Source organism: Toxorhynchites rutilus, chromosome 1 (assembly GCF_029784135.1).
Source record: "Toxorhynchites rutilus septentrionalis strain SRP chromosome 1, ASM2978413v1, whole genome shotgun sequence".
Lineage (NCBI taxonomy): Eukaryota > Metazoa > Arthropoda > Insecta > Diptera > Culicidae > Toxorhynchites > Toxorhynchites rutilus.
The window spans coordinates 189,085,573-189,110,080 of NC_073744.1; the positions used below are offsets into that span (position 1 = coordinate 189,085,573).

General features: G+C 42.6%; 1 protein-coding gene across 1 annotated transcript; it reads left to right on the top strand.

Moving 5' to 3' along the window:
• Positions 1–3,445: 3,445 nt before the first annotated feature.
• LOC129762567 (mannose-6-phosphate isomerase) lies at positions 3,446–5,200 on the top strand. The gene is made up of 2 exons (XM_055760992.1): positions 3,446–4,109; positions 4,169–5,200. Exons 1-2 carry the CDS (start codon positions 3,837–3,839, stop codon positions 5,096–5,098), a joined length of 1,203 nt encoding a protein of 400 aa, XP_055616967.1. The 5' UTR covers positions 3,446–3,836; the 3' UTR covers positions 5,099–5,200.
• Positions 5,201–24,508: the final 19,308 nt, after the last annotated feature.

Here is a 24,508-nt window from a genome sequence, read left to right on the forward strand (position 1 = left end):
AAATTTGAAAATTTCGTACGCGTCCCAATGTTTCACCAGACCCTCTGCTTCTGTTTGCGCTTTATAGAATTTGTGAACACGCCGTACGCCCTAGAAATGCTTCAAAACATTCGTACATAAAAGAAATTGTGTGGTACACAATAGTAGTACGACCGGTTTGAACATGTGTTCTCACAAACATACAATCAGGCGTACTCTTAGCTGTGACGTCATAACGGCAGTGTGAAAGTAACCGACACCGCATAAACCGTTGCTTAGTAATCATTGATCCTTGACTTCACTTCCATCATCAACGAGCACGAGGTAAAACGATTCTCTGTTAAAACGGTTAAAACAGCTACGCTGGGTGATTCCCTAAAGAAGCTATATTCTGGAAACTCACATTGGCGATCCTGCCAGGAGTTGCTTAATATAGCAACATCTCAAATCCTGTAACCTGTCGATTTTTGCCAAGGTTTCAATAAATTTATAATTTTGAAAAGGGAATCACCCAGATATTGGTTGGTGGTTATTGTCATTTTCTAGCTATCTAAAACTAAAAGCGTTGAAGCGGAACGGGATGTCCGCGGATGATAGAAGGGTAAAAAAGACCTTTGTGTTTCAGCGGAACGGGATGTTCGCAGCAATTTGAAAATGTTTGTTTGTAGAGTTGTAGCGGAACGGGATGTCCGCAGATTTCCATTATGAGGTAAATTGAAGGGAAGTGGTCCAGCACTTTGGCGGAACGGGATGTCCGCAGATTTCCATTATGCGGAAAATTGAAGGGAAGTGGTCCAGCACTTTGGCGGAACGGGATGTCCGCAGTGGTTTGGAGGAACGGGAAGTCCGCAGGTTTCCATTGTGAGGAAAACTGAAGAGAAGTAGTTCAGTATTTTGGCTGAACGGGATGTTCGCAAATTGCTTGTAGAGCAAGAAAACTGTGAGCGGAACGGGATGTCCGCAGAGTAAGATGTACACAAACAAAACTGACTCAAATGTCGTTGCAATTGTCCTTCTAGCGAAGCGTGATGCCCATATTGGATCCATGTTCGGCAGTGCCAAAAAAAAAATAAACTGAGATTGGACGAGAAATGCGCTACATCTATTGTGTGAATCCAGCGAAATGTGGAGCAATTCGCCACAAGTATTGTGCTGTAAATGGCACATTACGCAGCTCGGAACCGAGCACTGGGGAGAATTTATCCTGCATCATCGTGTTCTATTTTCTCATCGCTGCAATGATTTGGTGCGCCATCTTCACGTATGTGTGGCATATGAGCTTCAAGACGATCGGAACGATTCATGATCGAATTAGTAAGAATGTATCGTACTTCCTTTTGATTGCGTGGTCCTTGCCTCTAGTTCTGAAGGTTACGGTTATGCTTCTGAGTGAAGTCGATGGAAACCAAACAGTTGAGACTTGTTTCGTGGATTATGTAAATCCTTCCATAAGGGTTACATAAGGGTTACTTCTAGGTCTAGGGATTTTGACTTTTAGGATGAGGATTATCGACGATAATTAAGTTGAAAAATTCCTGTGAGACAATTATGTCAACTCGTGTCAACAAAAAAAGATTCTCCCGGCCCCGTGAGGCTAACGCCACATGTGCCTTAATAAAAAATATATTTTGGGGAACAAAAAAGATTCGCCTTATCATTGTTCGGATGGGAATCTGTGCCATGCTTGCGTTCTTGTTTATCATACCTACGATTTCCTGTCATTTACAGGAGTACACAATAGCGAGAGTTGATCAATTGATGAAATAAATTATTCGTGAAATATCATCGATATACAGAGACTTGACAAGTGCGTGCAAGATTCGGCATCGATCGAGTATCGTTATCCTCCGAATAGATTTTTATTTGTCTGTTCGTATCCGCTATTGTTATATCATTGTGGATAGGGACATACTCGACCGTGGAAACCTGGGGTCGTTATTTTCGGAGGCGCTTCAGACCAGACGTCGAGGAACCAGTTAGATTGAAAAACACAAGGTGAAATCGCACAGACCTTCGCGGAACGACAGGAAATCCAAAATCAAGGTTGATTGCCGATTTCCTCTATGGCATGGGCAGGTATCATGTCCTCATGTGTGTTTATTTTGTGTAATGGTAATCCACAAAACACGGATGCGAAAAAAAACCAGAGAAAAAAGTGAACTTCTACTGAATCAATACTCCCTGTTTATTTACCTTCTGAGATGCTCCGGTCTTCGTCAAAGTATTTTGTTTGTCATTTTATGTTTTGTTTACATCCAGTCATTCGTTTTATGCTTTCCATTTCGCATCGACTCCTTACAGGGGAATGGACAGCAGCATTTTTCAGTATCGCTCCCAGTGCAAGTACAACATGACAACGGTGGGTACCCGATGCAAAATCAGTGGGTGAAACATCAATTCGGCTTTAATTAAGGATACCTTGTCGCACAGAGAATATTATTTTCAGAAATGTTGCATATTTACCAATCAAGTTAGATGTGCAAACGAAGCGATTACTGTTATCAGCATATACTATTTTTCACTATAATTTTTTTTTTTGGAGAAGAGGGAAGATGTGTGGTACACAATAGTAGTACGACCGGTTTGAACATGTGTTCTCACAAACATACAATCAGGCGTACTCTTAGCTGTGACGTCATAACGGCAGTGTGAAAGTAACCGACACCGCATAAACCGTTGCTTAGTAATCATTGATCCTTGACTTCACTTCCATCATCAACGAGCACGAGGTAAGACGATTCTCTGTTAAAACGGTTAAAACAGCTACGCTGGGTGATTCCCTAAAGAAGCTATATTCTGGAAACTCACAGAAATCAAAATGAGCTATGTACAAATAATATACACAAAATGACCTATGTGATATGTCCAATATACAACTCAGTTGATGAAAACGACCTATTTGATTTTTTTCACGTTTTCCCCATAAATTCATCGAATATAGATTTGGTATTCATTACTACAGTTAGTATATCAACATTGCTTGCCTGTAACAGCAACAGTGATCAAGAAAATTGATTCAGTTTAAAACACTTTCAAAAAATATTTCGTCATCCTTTACCCACGATTTTCTCTGAATTTACGATTTGTTAGATAGGTCCTATTGAAAAGTTACGCGTTGTTTTCCTCAGCGAGTTGATATGAAACCATAACCACACAACCAAACAAAAAGAAAATAATACAGAAAGCTACGTCTCGCTACTCGTCTCACGTATTGTCATGAAAGTGTCAAGAACGAAACACCTATAGTTTAGCATCTTGTTTAAAACCATTATCACTTTCACCCCAGCGCCACCTAGGTGTAGATTTGTACGTTAGATCGCCAATCAATGATATTCCCCGTTCTCCCCTATATTGCACCATCGTCAATTGACAGTTCTCAGGATTTGTTATCGTCAGCCCACCGCACGTCAACAAAAACAACAAGCATCGAACCGAACATTGAGCTCGGGTTCAAACCAGGGGTACGACTAAAACGTCAAATCCCTCATATTGCCAGTGTACCCAATATTGCTGCGGTTTACTGACATTTTGGTTCAATCAATTACTGTTGTGTACAACTCGGTGCGGTTATATAGTCGAATAGTGGCTAACTTTAAACTCCATGTTAAATGTGAACACCTCCATGTGAAACCGGAATATGAAAATCGCTCATGCAGTTAGAATAAAGCAGCGCATTTTTCGATTTCAATCCTCGTAAATGATATGTTGATAAACAAATGACGCCATATTGATTTTGATTTTGGGTAGCCTATATTCAATTGATGTCTAACCCCTGGTTCAAACAGAGGTCACATTCAGTGCTCTGATGCGATTGCTAGCAGACCGTGATTTTTCACAAGTGATTTTATAACACAAAAATGGAAATATACGGTGATGTGAAGAACTACGATTGGGGCAAATTAGGCGAAGAATCATTTGTCGCCAAAATTGCAGCTTGTCACGACAGGAGATTCGTGCTCGACCCGAGCAAACCTTACGCCGAGCTCTGGATGGGAGATCACAGCAGTGGTCCGTCCGTTGTTAAAGCCACCGGTGAGCCATTGGGTGCCACTAGTGGGACGAAACTGTCCTTCCTGTTTAAGGTTCTGAGCATTCGTAAGGCGTTGAGTATTCAGGTTCATCCTAACAAGGTACATTCAGTTTTATGCGAACTTTAAATTTCGATATAATGTGTTCTCGTTGTTTTAAGGTTGAAGCAGAAAAACTACATGCCAGTTTTCCCGACACCTATAAAGACCCCAACCACAAGCCCGAACTGGCAATTGCACTGACCGAGTTCAAAGCGATGTGCGGTTTTCGACCGTACGAAGAAATCTATACCAATTTGAAAAGTTGGCCGGAGATAGAAGTTTTACTCGGAGCGGACAAACTGCAAATGCTGAAATCGGGCGGTGAAGACGCCTTGAAGGATGCTTACTCCACTCTGATGCACAGCCCACCGGAAGATTTGAAGCTATGCACAACCAAGATGCTTGCTCAGATTCAAGCTAAAACCAGCCGATCCGATTTGGAGCAATTATTCCTGAAGCTGCATGAGGATTTCCCCAACGACGTTGGTCTTCTGTCAATTTTCTTCCTAAACATTCTCGACCTAAAACCGGGCCAGGCAATATACCTCGGTGCTAACGTGCCACACGCGTACCTAGCTGGGGACTGCATCGAGTGCATGGCGTGCTCTGATAACGTGGTTCGCGCTGGTCTGACCCCCAAATTTAAAGACGTCGATACGCTGCTTCGGCTGCTGGATTACTCGGGTTCCCGAGCCGAAGACAAAATCTTTCACCCAGTGGTGGCGGATGCCCAGAAACGACCCCACACGAGAATGTTCATTCCGCCGGTGAGCGATTTTTCCGTGGCTGAGATAAAGATACCCAAAGGTGTTACTGGGTATGAGTTGAGGAATGCACGTGGCGGTTGCATTGTTCTGGTTTGTGCGGGAAAGTGTGCAATCGAATCGTCTTCGACGGGATTCCGGGCGGAGCTGGACTTTGGCAGTATTTTGTTTTTACCGGAGAGCGAAGGGGATAAGTTCGTGCTAACGATTGGGGAGAGTGATGGTGACTTTGTCGCCTATCAGGCTATGACGAATGATTTCTGTATAGGAGGGGCAAAAGACTAGAGCTGGATGATATTGATAAGAAAATAATAGTTTTGATTGTCTTTTCCTCCGGAGAGATTTGTGTTGAGTATTACATAATTTTGTTATCAATAAAAAAGTCGAGTAGAACATTTAGTTGGACAAGACCTGGGGCGACATTGCGCATTTCGAAACGAGTGATTTTTGTTCGTTTCGACCACTTTCGCCATTATGAATGTAGACGCGAGCTAGAACAGAGCGAAATGAAAAAGGCAGTAGTAGAGTTTCGAGGAAAGTATGACATTACGTAACATTGTGTTCGAGCATTTTTCATCTCGAAACGAGAACAAATCTCGCATAACATTTGAAAAGGTCCTAAGTAACAAACCACTCATTTCGAGAAAAACGAAGGCAAAGTTTTCAGAATGTTTTTTGAATTTGTTTCAAACACAAATATTTTTTCCACGTTCTGTGGACTGTATAGGTGAGAAGTATTTATAAACTTTTTATAATACAAACCATACAGCCAATATATATTTAAAAAAAAGGTTAAAACGCGTAAAATACCACATTGGACATTTTGATTAACCAAGCTGTACATTGGTCATTTTACTTTTTTATTATTACACGTTTGGAACGGAACATGCCAGCATAATTCTTTTTGCATTCAGAAGTCATTATCCTACCAAACATAACATCATACATTAGGTTTCTTATTATGAGTGTTTCACTGTTCTAGTCAGACGCTTGACCTTGATAGCCAAAACTATAGTCCAATGTGTCAAAAAATATTAAAACAAAACATATCTGTACATTGGTCCTTTTGTTGTTTGGATTCTCATCACTTGCCACAGTGTGTAAATAATTTTACTTTTAATGTTTACTGTATTATTTAATTAGGTTTTGAGTAAAATTTCTGACTTACTGGTAAGCGCCTTGAGTGTTGTACAACGATAATGCTTAAAAGTCTTAAAAGTCTTTGTAGATAAACAGTGGTACTGAGAGTGAAGAAGGATTAAATTGAACATCGTTTCTGCTACCGGAATTGGAGAATTACACGGCGCAGAAGCATGTTTCTAAAAGTGCTGGTTATGGACAAAAATTCCTCTATTTAGCATCACCAGTGACAATGTTTGCTAAATTTTGGAGAGATGAACTGGCGGACAGTTAATCTTCCAGCAATAGTGAAACGCTCGCAAGTATCCTCATCGTGAATAAGAGTTTGACCACTTACTTTAATGGCAGCTTCGATCTTCAATCGTTTTGAAGTGGGGAAAACGTAGGAATGAGGTCATGAAAACTAGTTAAAGTAGCTGTACGGTGGCCTAAGTGAGGCAGGGATGAGGAAGTGGAATATTGCCTTCAACGCGCAGTGACAGCGAAAATGTATTCTAGTGTCTCACAAATGTTTTATAGATGTCAACCAAAAAAACATAGAACCAAATTTCCCATATCCAAATGCATTGAAAACCATATCCTACTTACCCTATCGCACGTTATCAAAATTGCGTTTAACAAAAAGTTCAAAACAACTATTCATAGACAAATAATAATAAATAATAATATATTAGGCATACTATGTTATACTTATTTGATCATCAGTTCACTAAAATGGTTCATGATTATAAAACTCAATCTTCCTCATTCTGTGAGTCGAATAAAATCCTTCTTTTTCCATAACATTCTGCTCTCTTCCTCGATCGAGAGAAAAAAAAGCCATCAGATGAGTTATTAACGAAAGAGCAGTCATTAAGTCACTATCATCCTTTAACCCCTTAGCGTCTGAAATCTAATGAATATTAATTTTCACCATAAAATTTATTGATACTAAAATAATCTGCAATTACTCAAAAATTACGTTTAGTTTTAGAATGTCGCCAAGAGCATGAAATATGAATATTTACTTACCCTTGGTCGTACTGTGCTGATAATGATCTATAGTGTTGATGCTAACCAGACAAAGTCAGTTTTAGAAGGTTATCTAGGAACTGCTTTCGGACAGGTTCAGGAAACTTTACGTAGCATCGCATTTTCCAATGACAAGGTCTTTTCACACGCCTTGTTGGGACAACAATTCCTTTTCTTGTTTTGGGTTAACGTCCTTTCACCTTTGCAATATCCGCATTTTCAATTTCGTTTTTATTACTGAGGTTCTCCATCTTCTTCTTCTTACTATGTTTCTTCATCTTCGTCTTCATTATCGTGCTTAAATCCGTCGTCTACAGCTTCGTATTCCTGCTGTGATTTCATTGTTTTCGGTTGAGATTCTCCATCTGTTCTTGGGTCTATCACCCAATATTCGTAATCGTTGTAATGCTAAGATTCTTCGTCATCATCTTCGTAATCCTGCTCTGTTTCTGCATTTTCCGCATCCGTGTCAGCATTTATTTTGAATTCTTCAAAATATTCATAGATTGCTAAATTATTTAATTTGTTGTATTGCCATCAGGTATCCAGTCTGGGTCGTTGACATCATTCGTATAATCGTCTTCATACAATTCGATGAATCTTTCAGAACGACGGTTGCAACCTAATTAAAGAGTATGGCACAACTGACAATATTAGTATTCTCTCTGGTTTATCTTCTTTACTGTGGTTAAACTGCCTTTCTGCCTGTGGATCCATAATGTTTGCATCATCCCAGTCATCTGTGGAGCTACTGTAGCTGCTGAACTGCCATTAACGAAAACTCCCTCAAAGCATCCTGGAATAAAACTATGAGGAGCTATAGCGGAAACTAAGAAAGCAGCTCCCTTTAGGCTCAATTATTCGGCTGCGGATAGAATAATATATATAGGAATAGTAATGTTTGATTAGCTTTATATACAGCTTGTTGGACGAGAACAAATTATGTTTAACATTAAGTCAAAAACATCAACATTACACACTTCTCTTATAACTTACTATGAATCAAATCGACTGCATCCTCAGACACCGCGGAAACGGTATAAATAATCAAATTTAATTCCAAAAAATAATAGCACAAATCAACATAGACGTGACCAATGTACACATTCACATTGTTTTTGTTTATTTACACACTTATGATGTCTGCTGGAAGACATCTTTGAAACGTCCAAAGTACATAATTGAGATGTTGCGTTTGTTTTGTCATTTCAGACGGTTAATGTGCGATTCACATAGCACGTTACGGAGAAGAACGTCTACGTTCCGTCAACGTCTCCACCAATTCACACATGCAGTCAAAGCTTCCACCAGCACCGTCACGTCAAATGCCAAACGAATGATTTATTTAATTTTATTCATGGTGTCGCCACCTACAACAATTTTAAATTGCAATGCCCTCTTTCAAATCAGCATGCCTAGAATCAGTTCTAAATTTAGAAAAATTCAATGTGAATCATTGAATTCAATTATTTAAATGCTTAAACCCCGTAGTCCGACTCTTATGCAATAACAATAATAAATAGAATAATTCTTTCAACTAATCGCGAATGATTTTCACTCCGAAATTTGGAGCTAAAGCCGGGTTCAGACGGTGCGAGTAAGCATACGAGTCGGTCTAGTCAGTTACTGCAGTGCAGCTACTCACACCGTGTGAACACATCATGCCAGTTATTGTCATGTGTGATCCGGCGTGCGAGCTACTTCAAAGTTTTTTGAATTTACTCGCACTTGCATGCTTCACAACGTCAAAAACAGAATTTAGCGTTCGAATCAGTGATGCCAAATGTAATGAAATGTCTCTATTTTTAAGATATTTGAAAATATGTGAAGATATTTATAGACTTGAAAATTATTGGAAAAACAAATAAAACCCTCATAGTTTCTAAACGAAATAATTGTTATTTCGTTTTGCACGCTGGCGGGGCACGCTTTCTTTTTGAGATAGTTTTCTTGAGAATCTCTAATATAGAATCATTATCAGATCACAACTTACAAAAAAAAGTATTGTTCTAAGAAACAGAATACATATTCGATTTAAAAAAGTACATTTTCATTCATTATTAAAATTTTTGAAGCGTATTTATTGCACCTGCAAATCGACTATCATTTTCATTTCACAAAATAAATAAAATTAAAAAAAAAAATCTTTTAGACTACCATTTATAACATCACATCCTTTCGGAATTATCTGAGCTATGGATGTTTTCGAGATTCTAAAAAATATCGACAACAATCCCAACGATATTCCAAAACAAAGGCACATCAATGTCATTTCTAATTTAACTCTTGCAGGTACAGCATCCCTCATGACTGTATCTTGGCGTTGTATTCGTGGAGCAATTAAATCCAACAGTTTTTTCACTTGTTCAGGTGTTATTATCAACACTGCTCTGTAATCTCGGGGATCCTCATCGTAGAGTTCCTTCAATATTGTATTTGTTGCTCCTTTTCTTTGCATCTAATTCCTGGCCCGAATCCTTTTCTCTTTCTGCTTTTTCGGATAGTACCTTCAGTTCAAAGAAATTCAGCACAAAGTATGTATTTTTAAACACGATCAGCCTTTGTTTTGAAATAAAATTGTGTGATGATACATTCAACTGAAAACCTAAGATGAAAACTGCCAATAAAGAAGTCGATTTTGGACCAATCATTTGACAAATTCGGACCTGATTGCTGTTTCTGACTATTTGATGGACATTTGAAAAGTCGCCTGGCATCCCTGGTAAACCCGTGCCGTAGTATCTAGTTTCTCGCCAGCAGCTCACACTGTGTAAACGGACAAGGCGAGTCAACCAATTGTCAAGCGAGTCCACCGGGTCAGTAGCTGCTCATTGTCAAGTCAGCTACTAGCAACGTATAAATGGGCCTTAAGAGATATGTTGGCATAAAAAGTACAGTTAGTTACTTATAAAGCGATATGCTGAGGCACCACTCAGTGTCGCATTGGAGTCGGTTTTGACCAGCAATTGGACATTTGCGACTGGTGGCGACTTTCAATGTGGGGCCATAATTTGGGCCCCGAACTCAATGTTTACAAAAATGTCCAACTAGAGGTAAAAATGTCTAATTAAACGTGTTGCATCACAGATCTGTTCAATTAGCCTTATGTCGATGTGGATGTAAATTACTGTATAACCAAATCAAAACAAAAGCCGAGACACAAAGCCCAGACAAAAACCAAACGAGCCGTCCGTCTCCGTCAATTATTCTTTTCTACAAACCCTGCCGGTCGTTTTCGTTGAACGTATGCTGACGAGTCGTTACGTTGCTGGTGTATGTGAATGTTTTCATGAGAATTGCATGGTAGAATCATTGACGTATCGTGACGTGACGGGACGTGAACGTGACGTGTATGTTGTATGTGAATCGCACTTAACGAAACCAAACGTCTTATATAACAGTGAAACCTCCGTAACACGAAATGTACCATTGGACGTTTTATTAGTTTAAAATTTTCATCGTTCAATGGATATTAATCACAATGCGTGTTTTTGCATGATGTTAATGGGTATAAAAGCAATCATTTGTATATTAAAACTCGATTTGTTTACTTTTGTTACTTAGGACCTTTTCAAAAGTTACGCGAGAAATGTCTCGACAAGAAATGGTTGATCGTCGTATGGGAAAATGTTAGTCAAACGTTGATTTTAATACTAAAACTTACATTAAATAAAATTGCAATTGCATTTCCTTTGGTTTTGACTTCTATTTGTACAAGTATGTGAGTATAATACTTTTATTTCAGCACTATGGAATCACAAAGAAATACAATAAGCGTCACATTTGCAGTAAATTTGTACATTTGATTTAATTTTCCGTAGGCCTTAGAATGGGTATATGAGTACCATCAATACACCGGGTATCTTGATTTTGTCGAAGAAATGTTGCTTTGTTTCAATAAACGATGTATCCGGTCCGATCCATTTTTCGCATAAGCTTCTTCGAACACTGATGAAACTGTTGGTTGAGCCACACCAAATGAATAATTTTCTCCTTCATTGCATTAATTTGATACGACCAGAAGCCAGGAGATTCAAAACGGCCGCTAATTTCAAAGCTGCAGGAGTAGCAGTGCTTCTGAAAGTTGTTTGGAACACGGTTGTATCCAAAATATTTTTAAATGCTTCTTGACTAAGTCCAATATACTGCCGAAACATTATATCGGAAACGTATATAAGACAAACTCACTCATTTTCACTTAGCGAAAGAGAGTGGAATAAGCGTACTCTCTTCTTCATTATCGCCATTGTCAAAAATCATTTCGCGATCTTTTCTTTTTAATCACAATTCTAATATAATATCAAATTAAATTTGTTTTTCGGCATTGATATTTGCAATAGTCGTGAAGTTTGCTTTGTGTACAAACCCAAAAATTTGACATTTCTCTTCGAGACAAATTTTGCTCGAAATCTAGTACACTGAAAATAATAACCAGGAAAAGATACATAATACTAAAATCAACTCGATTCGAGTTTGAATTATCTCGAAACGAGTTACTCGTTTCGAAATGCGCAATGTTATCCCTGTTTTTATAGATTGGGGGAAAAAATTTACATATTTTGTTTCTCTTCATCTTGCCTGTTGATTTTTTTTAAATAGCGATACCATCTCCTGATTTTGAGATTATTTTTGAGCGTCCTGATTTTTTTTCAATATTCTAGCATTTGTCCTGATTTTATAAGAAACTAGCTGACCCGGCAAGCTTCGTCCCGCCTAAAATTTGTTTTTTTTTGTTATCAATACCTTCAAACATTCACGTTTTCTTTCTTCTTTGATACGGAAAATATGATAGAATAAAGACAGTCCTAAATCGACCTAAACAATTCCTTTCTCGAGTTTTGCTCTTATCAACACATTCGGTGATCCATTTTTGTTTATATTCACAGATAGAAGAAGATATAGGAGTTCCTTTTTGTCACATTAAAACATGTTTCTGTTGAAATTGCCAACGAAGCAACACGATTACAAGAAGCATGCCATGATAATTTAATGCTCTGTAGTTTGTCGAAATATATCTTTCTTGTTTGATCGTTCACTAGTTTAGTCGCATTTTATTTTCACTCCCTTCCAAGTGGTTATGGGCCCAGAACTAGGTGCCTAGCAACGATAATCAACATCCGTGAAATTTTTTTCCTGAAGCGAAGCCGAAATGGAGAAGATCCAGTTTCCGAAGCTAAATGGAGAAAATTACAGCAGCTGGAAGTTCAGCACCGAGCTGCTGCTGATCCGGGAGAATTTGTGGAAGTTCGTCACCCAAGCGAGACCTGCCGATCAAGCTGCGACGACGGCGGATCCGGGAAACATTGCTGAGTTGGAATATTGGAACTACGGGGACCAGCGAGCACGAGCCACGATCGGGCTCTTGATGGAGAGCAACCAGCATGGCCTCATCAAGCAGACAATGACCGCTCGTGAAGCCTGGAAAAAGCTTGGGGACCATTTTGAGAAGCCAACCCTGACTTCCAAAGTGTCCTTATTGCGAAACCTGATTACGAAACGGTACAGTGAGGGCGAGGACATGGAGAAGCACGTCGTCGGAATGGAAGAAATCTTCGAGCGTCTCTCCTTGGCGGACCTGAAACTGGACGAAAAGCTGCAGGTGGCGATTGTGTTGTGTAGCCTCCCGAAATCTTTCAACACGCTGACGACGGCCCTCGAAAGCAGGGCGGACGACGAGCTCACTTTGGAGTTGGTGAAAAGGATGCTCATCGACGAGGTAACGAAAATCGGTAGCTATGGCAACGAGACCGGTTTTCGGGCAGGTTCTGGTAAGAAGCCACTTACTTGCCACTACTGCCAAAAACCGGGGCACAAACAGCGAGAGTGTCGGAAGTTGGCCAGTGACCGAGGAGAGGAGAACCGGAACGACCAGGAGAACCGGAAAACCCGCAAAACTTCGTCCAGGGCAAAGGCGGTTCGTGAAGATAGGAGCGAAACCACCTTCATGGCCAGAGGAGCAGTTGAAGCAGCAGCCTGGGTCGTCGATTCCGGGGCGACATCGCACATGTGCGCCGAGAGGGATTTTTTCGTGGACCTGGATGAAAATGTGAACGAACACGTGGTGCTCGCTGACGGCAAGACGACGGTTGCGAGGGACAAAGGAACGTGTCGCATCGGTTGCTTCGATCTTGAAGGTAAAAATCTGACAGTTAATCTTACAGATACGTTGTACGTACCGAATCTCGAGTTGAATTTGATTTCGGTGCGGAAGTTGGTCGAGAAGAAAGGAACCGTCATCTTCGATGCCAAGGGCTGCACCATTCTGAAGGATGAAAGGGTTGCAGCAAACGCGGTCGTTTCTGGTGGGTTGTACGTCTTGAAGAACGCCCACAGAGCGACGAAGGTGGAAGAAAAACGCCACACCGCCAACTGTCAGCACACGTGGCACAGAAGGATGGGTCATCGTGACAACGAGGCCTTGCAGGATTTGAAGAGGAAGAGCCTAGCGACAGGACTGCAAATCGAGGACTGTGGGCTGCGGATTCAGTGCGAGTGCTGTCTGGAGGGGAAATTTGCACGACTCCCGTTTCCCAAAGAAGCCAAGAAGAAATCGAAGCGCCCGTTGGATTTGGTCCATGTCGACGTGTGTGGGCCGATGAAAAATGTCACACAAGGTGGATGTCGCTACTATCTCACCGTGATTGACGACTATTCTCGCTACACGACGGTATATTTCCTACGTGAAAAATCCGATGCAGAGGACAAGCTGAAGGACTTCGTGATGGAGATGAAGACCACCTTTGGCAGGCCGCCGAAGATCATCCGATCGGACAACGGCGGTGAATTCAAGAATCGAGCAATGGAAGACTTCTGCAGACGGGAAGGCATCCGGCAACAGTTTACCACACCGTACACCCCGCAGCGAAATGGTGTTGCGGAACGGAAAATCGTTCTCTGAATGAGATGGCGAAGTGCATGCTGTTGGACGCGGACCTCCCGTTGCGATACTGGGCCGAAGCCGTGAATACTGCAAACTACCTCCAGAATCGGCTTCCTACCACGGCACTCCAGGTAACACCGTACGAGGCATGGTGGGACGAGAAACCGGATGTGAGCCATTTGCAGATTTTTGGCACCAAGGCATTTGTGTGGGTTCCCAAACAGAACAGATCGAAGTTTGATTCGAAGGCGGTGAAGATGACGTTCGTGGGCTATTCATCGCAACAGAAGGCGTACCGATTCCTGGACCTGATGACTGGCACCATTGTGAACAGCAGAGATGCACGATTTCTGACAATGGGCAACACCGGTCAGGATGAAGCGTCAGAAAATGGAAGTATCATCGAATGCTCGATCGGTGAACATGCTTTCCCGAAGACTAATAATTTTCCTATCGTTGCAGGGGACGTTCATGGTGAGCAACCGGAGATTGAGGAGGAGTCTGATTCCGACGAAGGGGATGATCAAAACGAGACGATCGATCCATACGTTGATTGCGATGTCACGCTCACAGATGGCAACGACGAGAATGAACGTCCCCCCAACGCACCAATTGAACCTGTGGCTCCAAGAACGTCCAGCCGGACTACGAAGGGAGTGCCACCTCAAAGATATGGCGAAACAGGCCAGATTGCCATTCAGCAAGCCGCTGAGCCACGGACCGTCGCAGAAGCCCTGGGTGGTCCAGAGCGAGAGCAGTGGAAGAAAGCAATGGACGAGGAGTTTGCTTCTCTGCAGGAGAACAAAACTTGGGAAATCGTCCAGTTGCCCTCCAACCGGAAACCAGTGGGCTGCCGCTGGATTTTCAAGAAAAAGCTGGATGAGCATGGCAACGTAGCAAGGTACAAGGCGCGTCTCGTGGCGAAAGGCTTCAGTCAGAAGTTTGGAACTGACTACGATGAAGTCTACGCGCCCGTAGCCAAACACACGACATTTCGGGCACTTCTGACGGTAGCTGCCCGGAGGATGATGGATGTGAAGCACATCGACATCAAAACGGCGTACCTGTATGGAGAAATCAGCGAAGAAATCTTCATGCAGCAACCCCCCGGATACGAAACCGGAAATCGAAGCGAAGTTTGCAGCTTAAGGAGGAGTTTGTATGGACTCAAGCAAGCCGGACGGGTTTGGAACAGAACCATCACCGAAGTCCTGATGCAGCTGGGATACAAGCCAACGGAAGCTGACAACTGTCTTTTCGTGAGGAACGTTGACGGAGAGCTTTCGTTTATTTTGCTCTACGTCGACGATATGCTAATCGTATCATTTGGAGATAACGAATACAGGCGAGTTTGCTCTTTCCTGGGGAAGAAATTCAAAAACTACCTTGGGATCCAGGTGGAACGGAACGTGAACGGAGATTTTCTGCTGTCGCAAGAAGGCTACATCAATCGGATCGTGGCTCGATTTAGTATGGAACAAGCGAAACCTTCACCGATACCGATGGATCCTGGTTACCCCAACATCACGCAAAAGGAGGAGAAAATGCCGAACAGTGAGAAGTACCAAAGCCTTGGCGGTGCTTTGCTCTATGTTGCTGTTTGTACCAGACCAGACTTGGCGATCACTGCGTCCATTCTCGGGCGCAGAGTAAGCAAGCCGACGGAAACCGACTGGTCGGAAGCAAAGCGAGCCCTGCGGTACTTGAAGGGTACTGCCAACTTGCGGTTGAAGCTAGGAGGAGAGGGAAACCTTGAAGGCTATGCTGACGCGGATTGGGCAGGAGATCGCTCGGACCGGAAATCGAATTCCGGATTTTTGTTCAAACTTGGAGGTGGACCGATCGCTTGGACATCCCGGAAACAATCATGCGTTACGTTGTCATCGACCGAGGCAGAGTATGTAGCTCTGGCAGAAGCAACCAAGGAACTGCTGTGGCTCATCAAACTCATGCGAGGCCTCGGTGAAGAAGTCCACTACCCTGTTCTCATCCACGAGGACAACCATAGTTGCATCAGCATGCTGCAGAACGAAGGTGATACCCGGCGTACCAAACACATCGACACCAGGTTCAACCTCGTCCGTGATCTGAAGAAATCTGGAGTCCTGTGCGTTCGGTATTGTCCAACCGAATCCATGGAAGCAGATGCCCTGACAAAGCCGCTACCAAGGGTGAAGCTGGAGAGACTACGATCATCAATTGGCCTGCAACAGATCGTGATTGAGGAGGAGTGTTGAAATTGCCAACGAAGCAACACGATTACAAGAAGCATGCCATGATAATTTAATGCTCTGTAGTTTGTCGAAATATATCTTTCTTGTTTGATCGTTCACTAGTTTAGTCGCATTTTATTTTCACTCCTTTCCAAGTGTTTCAATTGTCATGTTTGGTTGAAATATGTGTATTATTTTTACGGGTCCTCCTCTCCATTTCAGAGGAGGGAGGAGTGTCATACCTTCATAGAAACATTTCTCACAAAGGGTGTGTCACATCAAATTGCATCACGGAAAAAACGCTGTAGAAATTCGCCCAGTAGACCGATCCTTTTGAAAATTTTAGACAGTAAAATAAAAACTATTAAACAACTTTTGGCATTTTCTTTTTATTCATACTTCGAGATTAAGCTTTCACCGACGACTGTGTGTAGTGGTGTCGTAGGCACATTCCCACCACCAACGAGCTTTCAGCACGCTCCCGTTCATCTGCACTGGAGTGCGTTCATAGGTGAATAAGATTGAATATAGTGAGAGAAAATATTAATTAATTATAAGTTTTTTTTTGTTTTTGTGAAATTGTGAAATATTATTTTAAAAAAAATACTTAGAATATAAGTGCCAATTTTAAAATGGCAGAGGGTGGGGGACCTTCGGATATGGAGGTCTCTGACTCTAGTTCCCTCCTAAGTGATAAAAAAAAGTCACTCAAACGCGTACCAAATACGGAAGATACTTCTTCTGGGGACGAGTCAGCTAACCCTACCAAGCCTCCCTCCAAAAAACAAGCAAATCTCCCATCTGCCCTTAACGATCCCACTCTACCTTCAACCTCGTCTTCTCCCTCTGTTCTTCCCGCTCCTTCTCAACCTTCGTCTTCCCACTCTCAATCCCCGTCCTCGCCTTCCCCCCCTGTTATTCCCACTCCCCGTGTAAAGGTCTATCCAGAAGATGCGCCCGGAACTGGTCCCTGGGTTGTTTTCTTCAGGCCTAAGCCAAATGGAAAGGCGTTGAGAGTCATGCAGATCGCGAAAGATCTGGCAAGGTATACCTCCGTTTCGGAAATTTCGAAGGTTAGACCAAACAAATTGCGAGTTGTCGTGAATGATCGAAAAGACGCAAACAAGATTGTTGTCGATCAGCATTTTACAATTGAGTATCGGGTCTACATTCCCTCTCACATAGTCGAAATTGAGGGTGTGATAACCGAAACGGGCTTGACGTGCGAATACATTACGAGTGAAGGTACCGGCCGTTTTAAAAAACTGCCCTCGACGACTGTTAAGATCTTGGGTTGCCGCCAGCTCGGAACAGTCTCCCATGAAGGAGAAGAAAAGAAATTTACGCCGTCCAACTCGTTTCGAGTCACCTTCGCTGGTTCAGCTCTCCCTGACTACGTGATGGTAGATAAATTGAGGTTAGCCGTGCGACTTTTTATTCCAAAGCCAATGACTTGTGTAAAGTGCAAGTCAGTTGGTCACACGGCTGCTTATTGTGCCAATAAAGAACGATGTGCCACTTGCGGAGAACAACATGAGGGGAAATCCTGCAGTGCGACTGAGCATAAGTGTCCATATTGCGGGGGATCCCCACACGTGCTCTCAGCTTGTGAAACATACAAGGCTCGCTGGGAGAAACAGAAGCGCTCTTTGAGGGAACGCTCTAAACGCACTTTCGCAGAAATTTTGAAGGGCGCTTCTCCACTGGCTCAAGAACAACAACCAATCAATACACACAATGTCTTCGCTACGTTGCCAGTTGACGAAATGGAAGCGGATACAGCTAACGGGGGCACGCCGTTTATTTCTCAAGGGAATCCCCGGCGCAAAAATGTGACCACTCCCAAAGTTCAAGGACAAGTCCCTCCGGTGATACCCCCTGTTAGCTTGCCCAAAAAATCGAGTGCAGCGGATAAGCAAAATCAGGTCCCTCCTGGCCTCCGTGGTAATAGTTCACCTTCGAACGACCCAGCACTCGAGGGGACATCAAAAACCCCAACTGTCCCTGTTTTTCCGTCAAGTTCAACTTCCCAATCGGGATTTATAAAGTTGTCTGACCTTGTGGATCAAATCTTCACGTGTTTTAATGTTTCCGACTCCATCAGAACCATTGTCACCGCAATGCTTCCAGTACTAAAGACAATTTTGCAGCAATTGATGCAAACATGGCCCCTCCTTGCAATGATTATCTCTCTTGATGTCTAATTTAAATAGAGAGGTCGGAGATATCACTGTTTTACAGTGGAATTGTCGTAGTCTTATCCCTAAATTGGATACATTCAAATTTCTAATTCATAAACTCAATTGTGATGTTTTTGCTCTATCCGAAACCTGGCTCTCTTCTCAAAATGATCTCTCCTTCCACGATTTTAATATAATACGCTTGGACCGCGATGACAGATACGGAGGGGTACTATTGGGGATCAATAAGTGCCACTCATTTTTTCGAATTGACCTTCCATCTATTGGAGGGATCGAAGCTGTTGCTTGTCATGCAAACATCAGAGGCAAAGACCTCTGTATAGTCAGTTTGTATTGGCCTCCGAGAGCTGCGGTTAGCCGCAAGCAACTTGTTGACATGTGCTCACTCCTTCCTGAGCCACGATTGATCTTGGGAGACTTCAACTCTCACGGAACTGCTTGGGGGGAACAGTACGACGACAATCGTTCATCGTTGATATATGACCTTTGTAACAGCTTCAATATGACCGTTTTGAACACTGGGGAAACAACACGTGTACCTAAACCTCCTGCTAAACCAAGTGCTCTTGACCTCTCGCTTTGCTCGAATTCACTATCGTTAGATTGCAAGTGGAATGTAATCCAGGATCCCAACGGTAGTGATCACTTGCCAATCAAAATTTCTATCACCAATGGGTTGAATTCTTCTGAATCAATAAACATGGCATACGACCTCACAAGACACATTGACTGGAAAAAATATGCGGACGCGATTGCTCTAGCCATCAATTCCAGAGATGGTTTGCCTCCATTGGAGGAGTATAACTTCATTTCTCGTTTGATCTATGACAGCGCGGTTCGCGCTCAAACGAAACCCATCCCAGGTTCCACTATTCGTCGAAGGCCTCCCAATCCATGGTGGGATAGCCAATGTTCCAAGCTTTATCAGGATAAATCGAATGCATTTAAAGCTTTTCGGAAACGTGGAACCCCTGAAAATTTTCAGACGTATTTGGACCTTGAAAATCAATTTAAAAACTTGATTAAAGGGAAAAAACGTGCCTATTGGCGAAATTTCGTGGGAGGTTTGTCACGAGAAACGTCAATGAAAAAATTATGGAAAGTGGATCGAAACATGAGAAATCGCTCTTCATCCAATGAAAGCGAAGAATATTCACATCGATGGATTTTTAATTTTGCACGAAAGGTTTGTCCCGATTCCGTTCCTGTGCAAAAAATTGTTCGAGATATACCACAAGATAGGTGCGATCTTGATTCTGAGTTTTCGATGGTAGAATTCTCTCTTGCTCTGTAACAATGTAACATGTAACAATTCTGCTCCGGGATCGGATCGAATTAAGTTCAACTTGCTGAAAAACCTCCCTGATGTGGCGAAACATCGCTTATTGAATTTATTCAATCGGTTTCTGGAGCATAATATTGTTCCAGATGATTGGAGACAAGTACGAGTTATAGCTATTCAAAAACCCGGAAAACCCGCGTCCGACTTCAATTCGTACCGCCCGATAGCAATGCTGTCTTGTATACGGAAATTGTTGGAGAAAATGATCCTGTTTCGCCTTGATCGATGGGTTGAAACGAATGGCCTACTCTCAGATACACAATATGGGTTCCGCAGGGGCAAGGGGACGAATGATTGTCTTGCGTTGCTTTCTTCAGAAATTCAAATGGCTTACGCCGAAAAAAAAAACAAATGGCTTCAGTATTCTTGGACATAAAGGGGGCCTATTCTGTTTCAATAGAGGTTCTGTCAGACAAATTACACTCTCGGGGTCTGCCGCCTCTATTGAATAATGTGTTATATAACTTGCTTTGTGAGAAACATTTGAATTTTTCTCACGGGGATTCGACAGTAAGTCGGGTCTCCTACATGGGACTCCCCCAGGGCTCATGTTTAAGCCCCCTTTTGTACAACTTCTATGTAAGCGACATCGACAATTGCCTTACACAAAATTGCAGCCTAAGACAACTTGCAGATGATGGAGTGGTGTCTGTCGTAGGATCAACAGAATCCGACCTACAAGAACCCTTACAAGATACTTTGAACAATTTTTCAACCTGGGCCATTGGGCTAGGGATCGAATTCTCCACGGAGAAAACAGAGATGGTGATTTTTTCTAGGAAGCATAAACCAGCAAAACCAAAGCTTCAACTTTTGGGTAAACCGATCACTCATGCTATGTCATTCAAGTATCTTGGGGTCTGGTTCGACTCCAAATGTACTTGGGGGGCCCATATTAGGTATCTGAGTAAAAAATGTCAACAAAGAATAAACTTTCTCCGTACAATTATCGGCACCTGGTGGGGAGCCCATCCCGAAGATCTTATAATGTTGTATAGAACAACTATTATCTCAGTGATGGAGTATGGCAGTTTCTGTTTTCAATCAGCTGCCAAAACACACTTAATTAAACTCGAGCGAATTCAGTATCTTTGTCTCCCTATCGCGTTGGGATGTATGCCCTCAACGCATACCATGAGTCTCGAGGTTTTGGCAGGCCTACTCCCACTAAAAGATCGCTTCAATTTATTATCTCTTCGGTTCCTCATCCGGTGTAAGGTTATGAACCCATTGGTGATCGGAAATTTTGAGCAGCTGATCGAGCTAAATTTTCATTCTGGATTCATGAGCTCATATCATGAATTCGTCTCCATGCAGGTTAATCCTTCTTCGTATATTCCCAGCCGTGTTTGTTTTCCTGACTACATCAATTCCTCTGTGCATTTTGATCTGTCCATGAAGCAGGATATCCATGGAACATCATACTATCTTCGATCGAGGATCGTTCCAACGATCTTCGATGCAAAGTATGGGGATATCAATTGTGATAATATGTACTTTACTGATGGGTCCTCTATGAATGAGTCCACAGGATTTGGAGTGTTCAACGAATTTTTTAGCACCTCACACAGTCTTCAGAATCCTTGCTCAGTGTATATTGCTGAATTGGCAGCGATACACTGGGCGCTGGACAGCGTCGCCTCACGACCTGTTGAACACTATTACATTGTAACGGATAGTCTTAGCTCTGTCGAAGCTATCCGTTCAGTGAGGCCGGAAAAGCACTCGCCGTACTTCCTTGAGAGAATACGAGAAAATTTGAGTGCTTTAACCAGACGCTGTTATGTCATTACCTTTGTCTGGGTCCCTTCACATTGCTCAATTCCGGGTAATGAGAGGGCTGACTCATTAGCAAAGGTAGGTGCAATTGAAGGCGATATTTATCAGCGTCAAATCGCCTTCAATGAATTTTATTCTTTAGTCCGCAAAAATACCATAGTTAACTGGCAACGCAAATGGAACGAAGATGAATTGGGCCGGTGGCTCCACTCGATTATCCCTAAGGTTAGCCTCAAACCATGGTTCAAAAGTCTGGACTTCAGTCGGGACTTTATTCGCACCTTCTCCCGACTCATGTCCAATCACTGTTCGTTAAACGCGCTACTCTTTCGTTTTAATCTTGCCGATGGCAATATCTGTGCTTGTGGCCAAGGTTACCACGACATCGAACACGTTGTTTGGTCGTGCGAGGTGTATCTTGTTGCCAGATCGAATTTAGTAGTCACCCTTCGGGACCGAGGAAGGCAGCCCATGATGCCGGTGAGAGACGTGTTGGCTCGGTTAGACCTTGATTACATGTCCCAAATATATGTATTCCTTAAAGCTATCGATCTTCGTGTGTGATTGTCCTTATACCCTTAGTTTTTCCTTTTCCTTTTCCTTTGTGAGAGATCGGATCCCTTCTTAAGAATAAGATGAAATGTAAATACATATTAGATATAAGATAGGTTTAAGAATTGAGTGTGATGAGTGTGATTGAGAGTGTGAGTGTGATCATTGACAATATATCCTCATATCCCCTCCTTTTCCTGAAGAAAATATGTCACCCTTCTAAACTCGAGTCGACCGCGAGTAATCGGTTTCCTATATTATTAACATTAGAATTAAGGAAAAATGTTTATATACTAGTAACAATACAGTAAGGAGTTCGGCTCCTTTAAACCTATGTAACTGAGCCTGTAAAAATAAACGATTTAAATAAAAAAAAAAAAAATACTTCGAGCCCAAGCCCGTATGCTCGCACCTTCCTCTTTACCCCGTCCATAAGGTTCTGTACAACGTCAGGTTGTAGTTTTTTTTTAAACAGAAATCCATTTTCTCTTGAAGTCCGCCTCCGATTTGACAACTTTTGGGTTCTTCCGGAGGGCCTGCTTCATAATCGCCCAATATTTCTCTATTGGGCGAAGCTCCGGCGCGTTGGGCGGGTTCATTTCCTTTGGCACGAAGGTGACCCCGTTGGCTTCGTACCACTCCAACACGTCCTTTGAATAGTGGCACGAAGCGAGATCCGGCCAGAAGTTGGTCGGGCCCTCGTGCTGCTTCAATAGTGGTAGTAAGCGCCTCTGTAGGCACTCCTTAAGGTAAACCTGCCCGTTTACCGTGCCGGTCATCACGAAGGGGACGCTCCGCTTTCCGCAAGAGCAGATCGCTTGCCACACCATGTACTTTTTGGCAAACTTGGATAGTTTCTGCTTGCGAATCTCCTCCGGAACGCTGAATTTGTCCTCTGCGGAGAAGAACAACAGGCCCGGCAGCTGACGAAAGTCCGCTTTGACGTAGGTTTCGTCGTCCATTACCAGGCAATGCGGCTTCGTCAGCATTTCGGTGTACAGCTTCCGGGCTCGCGTCTTCCCCACCATGTTTTGCCTTTCGTCGCGGTTAGGAGCCTTCTGAACCTTATATGTACGCAGGCCCTCCCGCTGCTTGGTCCGCTGGACGAATGAACTTGACAAATTCAGCTTATTGGCGACATCCCGGACCGAACTTCTCGGATCACGTCTAAACTGCTTAACTACGCGCTTGTGATCTTTTTCACTGACGGAGCATCCATTTTTGCCGTTCTTCACCTTCCGGTCGATGGTTAGGTTCTCGAAGTATCGTTTGGTACTCTGCTGACCGTGGATTGGACGATTCCCAGCATCTTACCGATGTCCCGATGTGACAACTCCGGATTCTCGAAATGAGTGCACAGGATTAATTCACGACGCTCTTTTTCGTTCGACGACATTTTTCCAAATTTACGAAAAATTGACAGTGAAGCATGGCCAACGTGATCTATACACTCTTATCTGATTACAAGCGAAAGCTGAAGATATAATTCCTAAAAATTAAATTTCTACAGCGTTTTTGCCGTGATGCAATTTGATGTGACACACCCTTTATTCAAAAACCTTCACATGCCAAATTTGGCTCCATTTGATTGATTAGTTTTCGAGTTATGCAGAAATTTGTGTTTCATTTGTATGGTAGCCTCCACTTAGAGAGGACGAAGGAGTGTCGAACCACCATAGAAACGTTTAAAAACCTAAAACCTCTATATGCTAAATTTAATACAATTTGTTTGATTAGTTCTCGAGTTGTTCAGCACCCTCCCCTCTCCTCTTTAAAGAGGAGAAAGGAGTGTCAAACCACCATAAAAATATAACCTCCATATGCCAAATTTGGTTCCAATTGCTTGATTAATTTCCGAGTAATGCAGAAATTTGTGTTTCATTTGTATGGCAGACGGTCGTGGTCGAAGCCCGCTGAAGCGGCTCAGACGGTGGCCAAGTCCTCATTAACGGCCAGGAAGGTTCTGCTGTGTGTTTGGTGGGATTGTCAAGGAATAATCTATTATGAGCTGCTTCCCTATGGCCAAACGCTCAATTCGGACCTTTACTGCCAACAACTGGACCGCTTGAAGGTAGCACTCATGAAAAAGAGGGCATCTTTGATAAACAGAGGCCGCATTGTCTTCCATCAGGACAACGCCAGGCCACACACTTCTTTGGTGACGCGCCAGAAACTCCGGGAGCTCGGATGGGAGGTTCTTTTGCATCCGCCGGACCTTGTACCAAGTGACTACCACCTGTTTTTGTCCATGGCGAACGAGCTAGGTAGTCAGAAGTTAGCCACAAAAGAGGCCTGTGAAAATTGGCTATCCGAGTTTTTTGCCAATAAGGAAGCGAGCTTCTATAATAGGGGTATTATGAAGTTGGCATCTCGTTGGGAACAAGTCATCGAACAAAACGGCGCATATTTGACTTAAAACAGATGATTGTAACTAATGGATAACTAATGTCATATCCAGATGTCGACATCGTTCTGTCGTCATCTTGGATGGCTAGTTTGGTTACTTCAGGCAGCAACCATTCTTCTTCTTCTTCTTCTTCACTGACTTCATTTCGAAACTCCACCGTCTCAACGTAG

Bases quoted from the DNA above. Each gene is read 5' to 3' on its own strand.
- LOC129762567 (XM_055760992.1), top strand. From the start codon at position 3,837: ATGGAAATATACGGTGATGTGAAGAACTACGATTGGGGCAAATTAGGC. The intron at 4,110-4,168 runs GTACATTCAGTT...CGTTGTTTTAAG, and splicing joins TTCAGGTTCATCCTAACAAG to GTTGAAGCAGAAAAACTACA.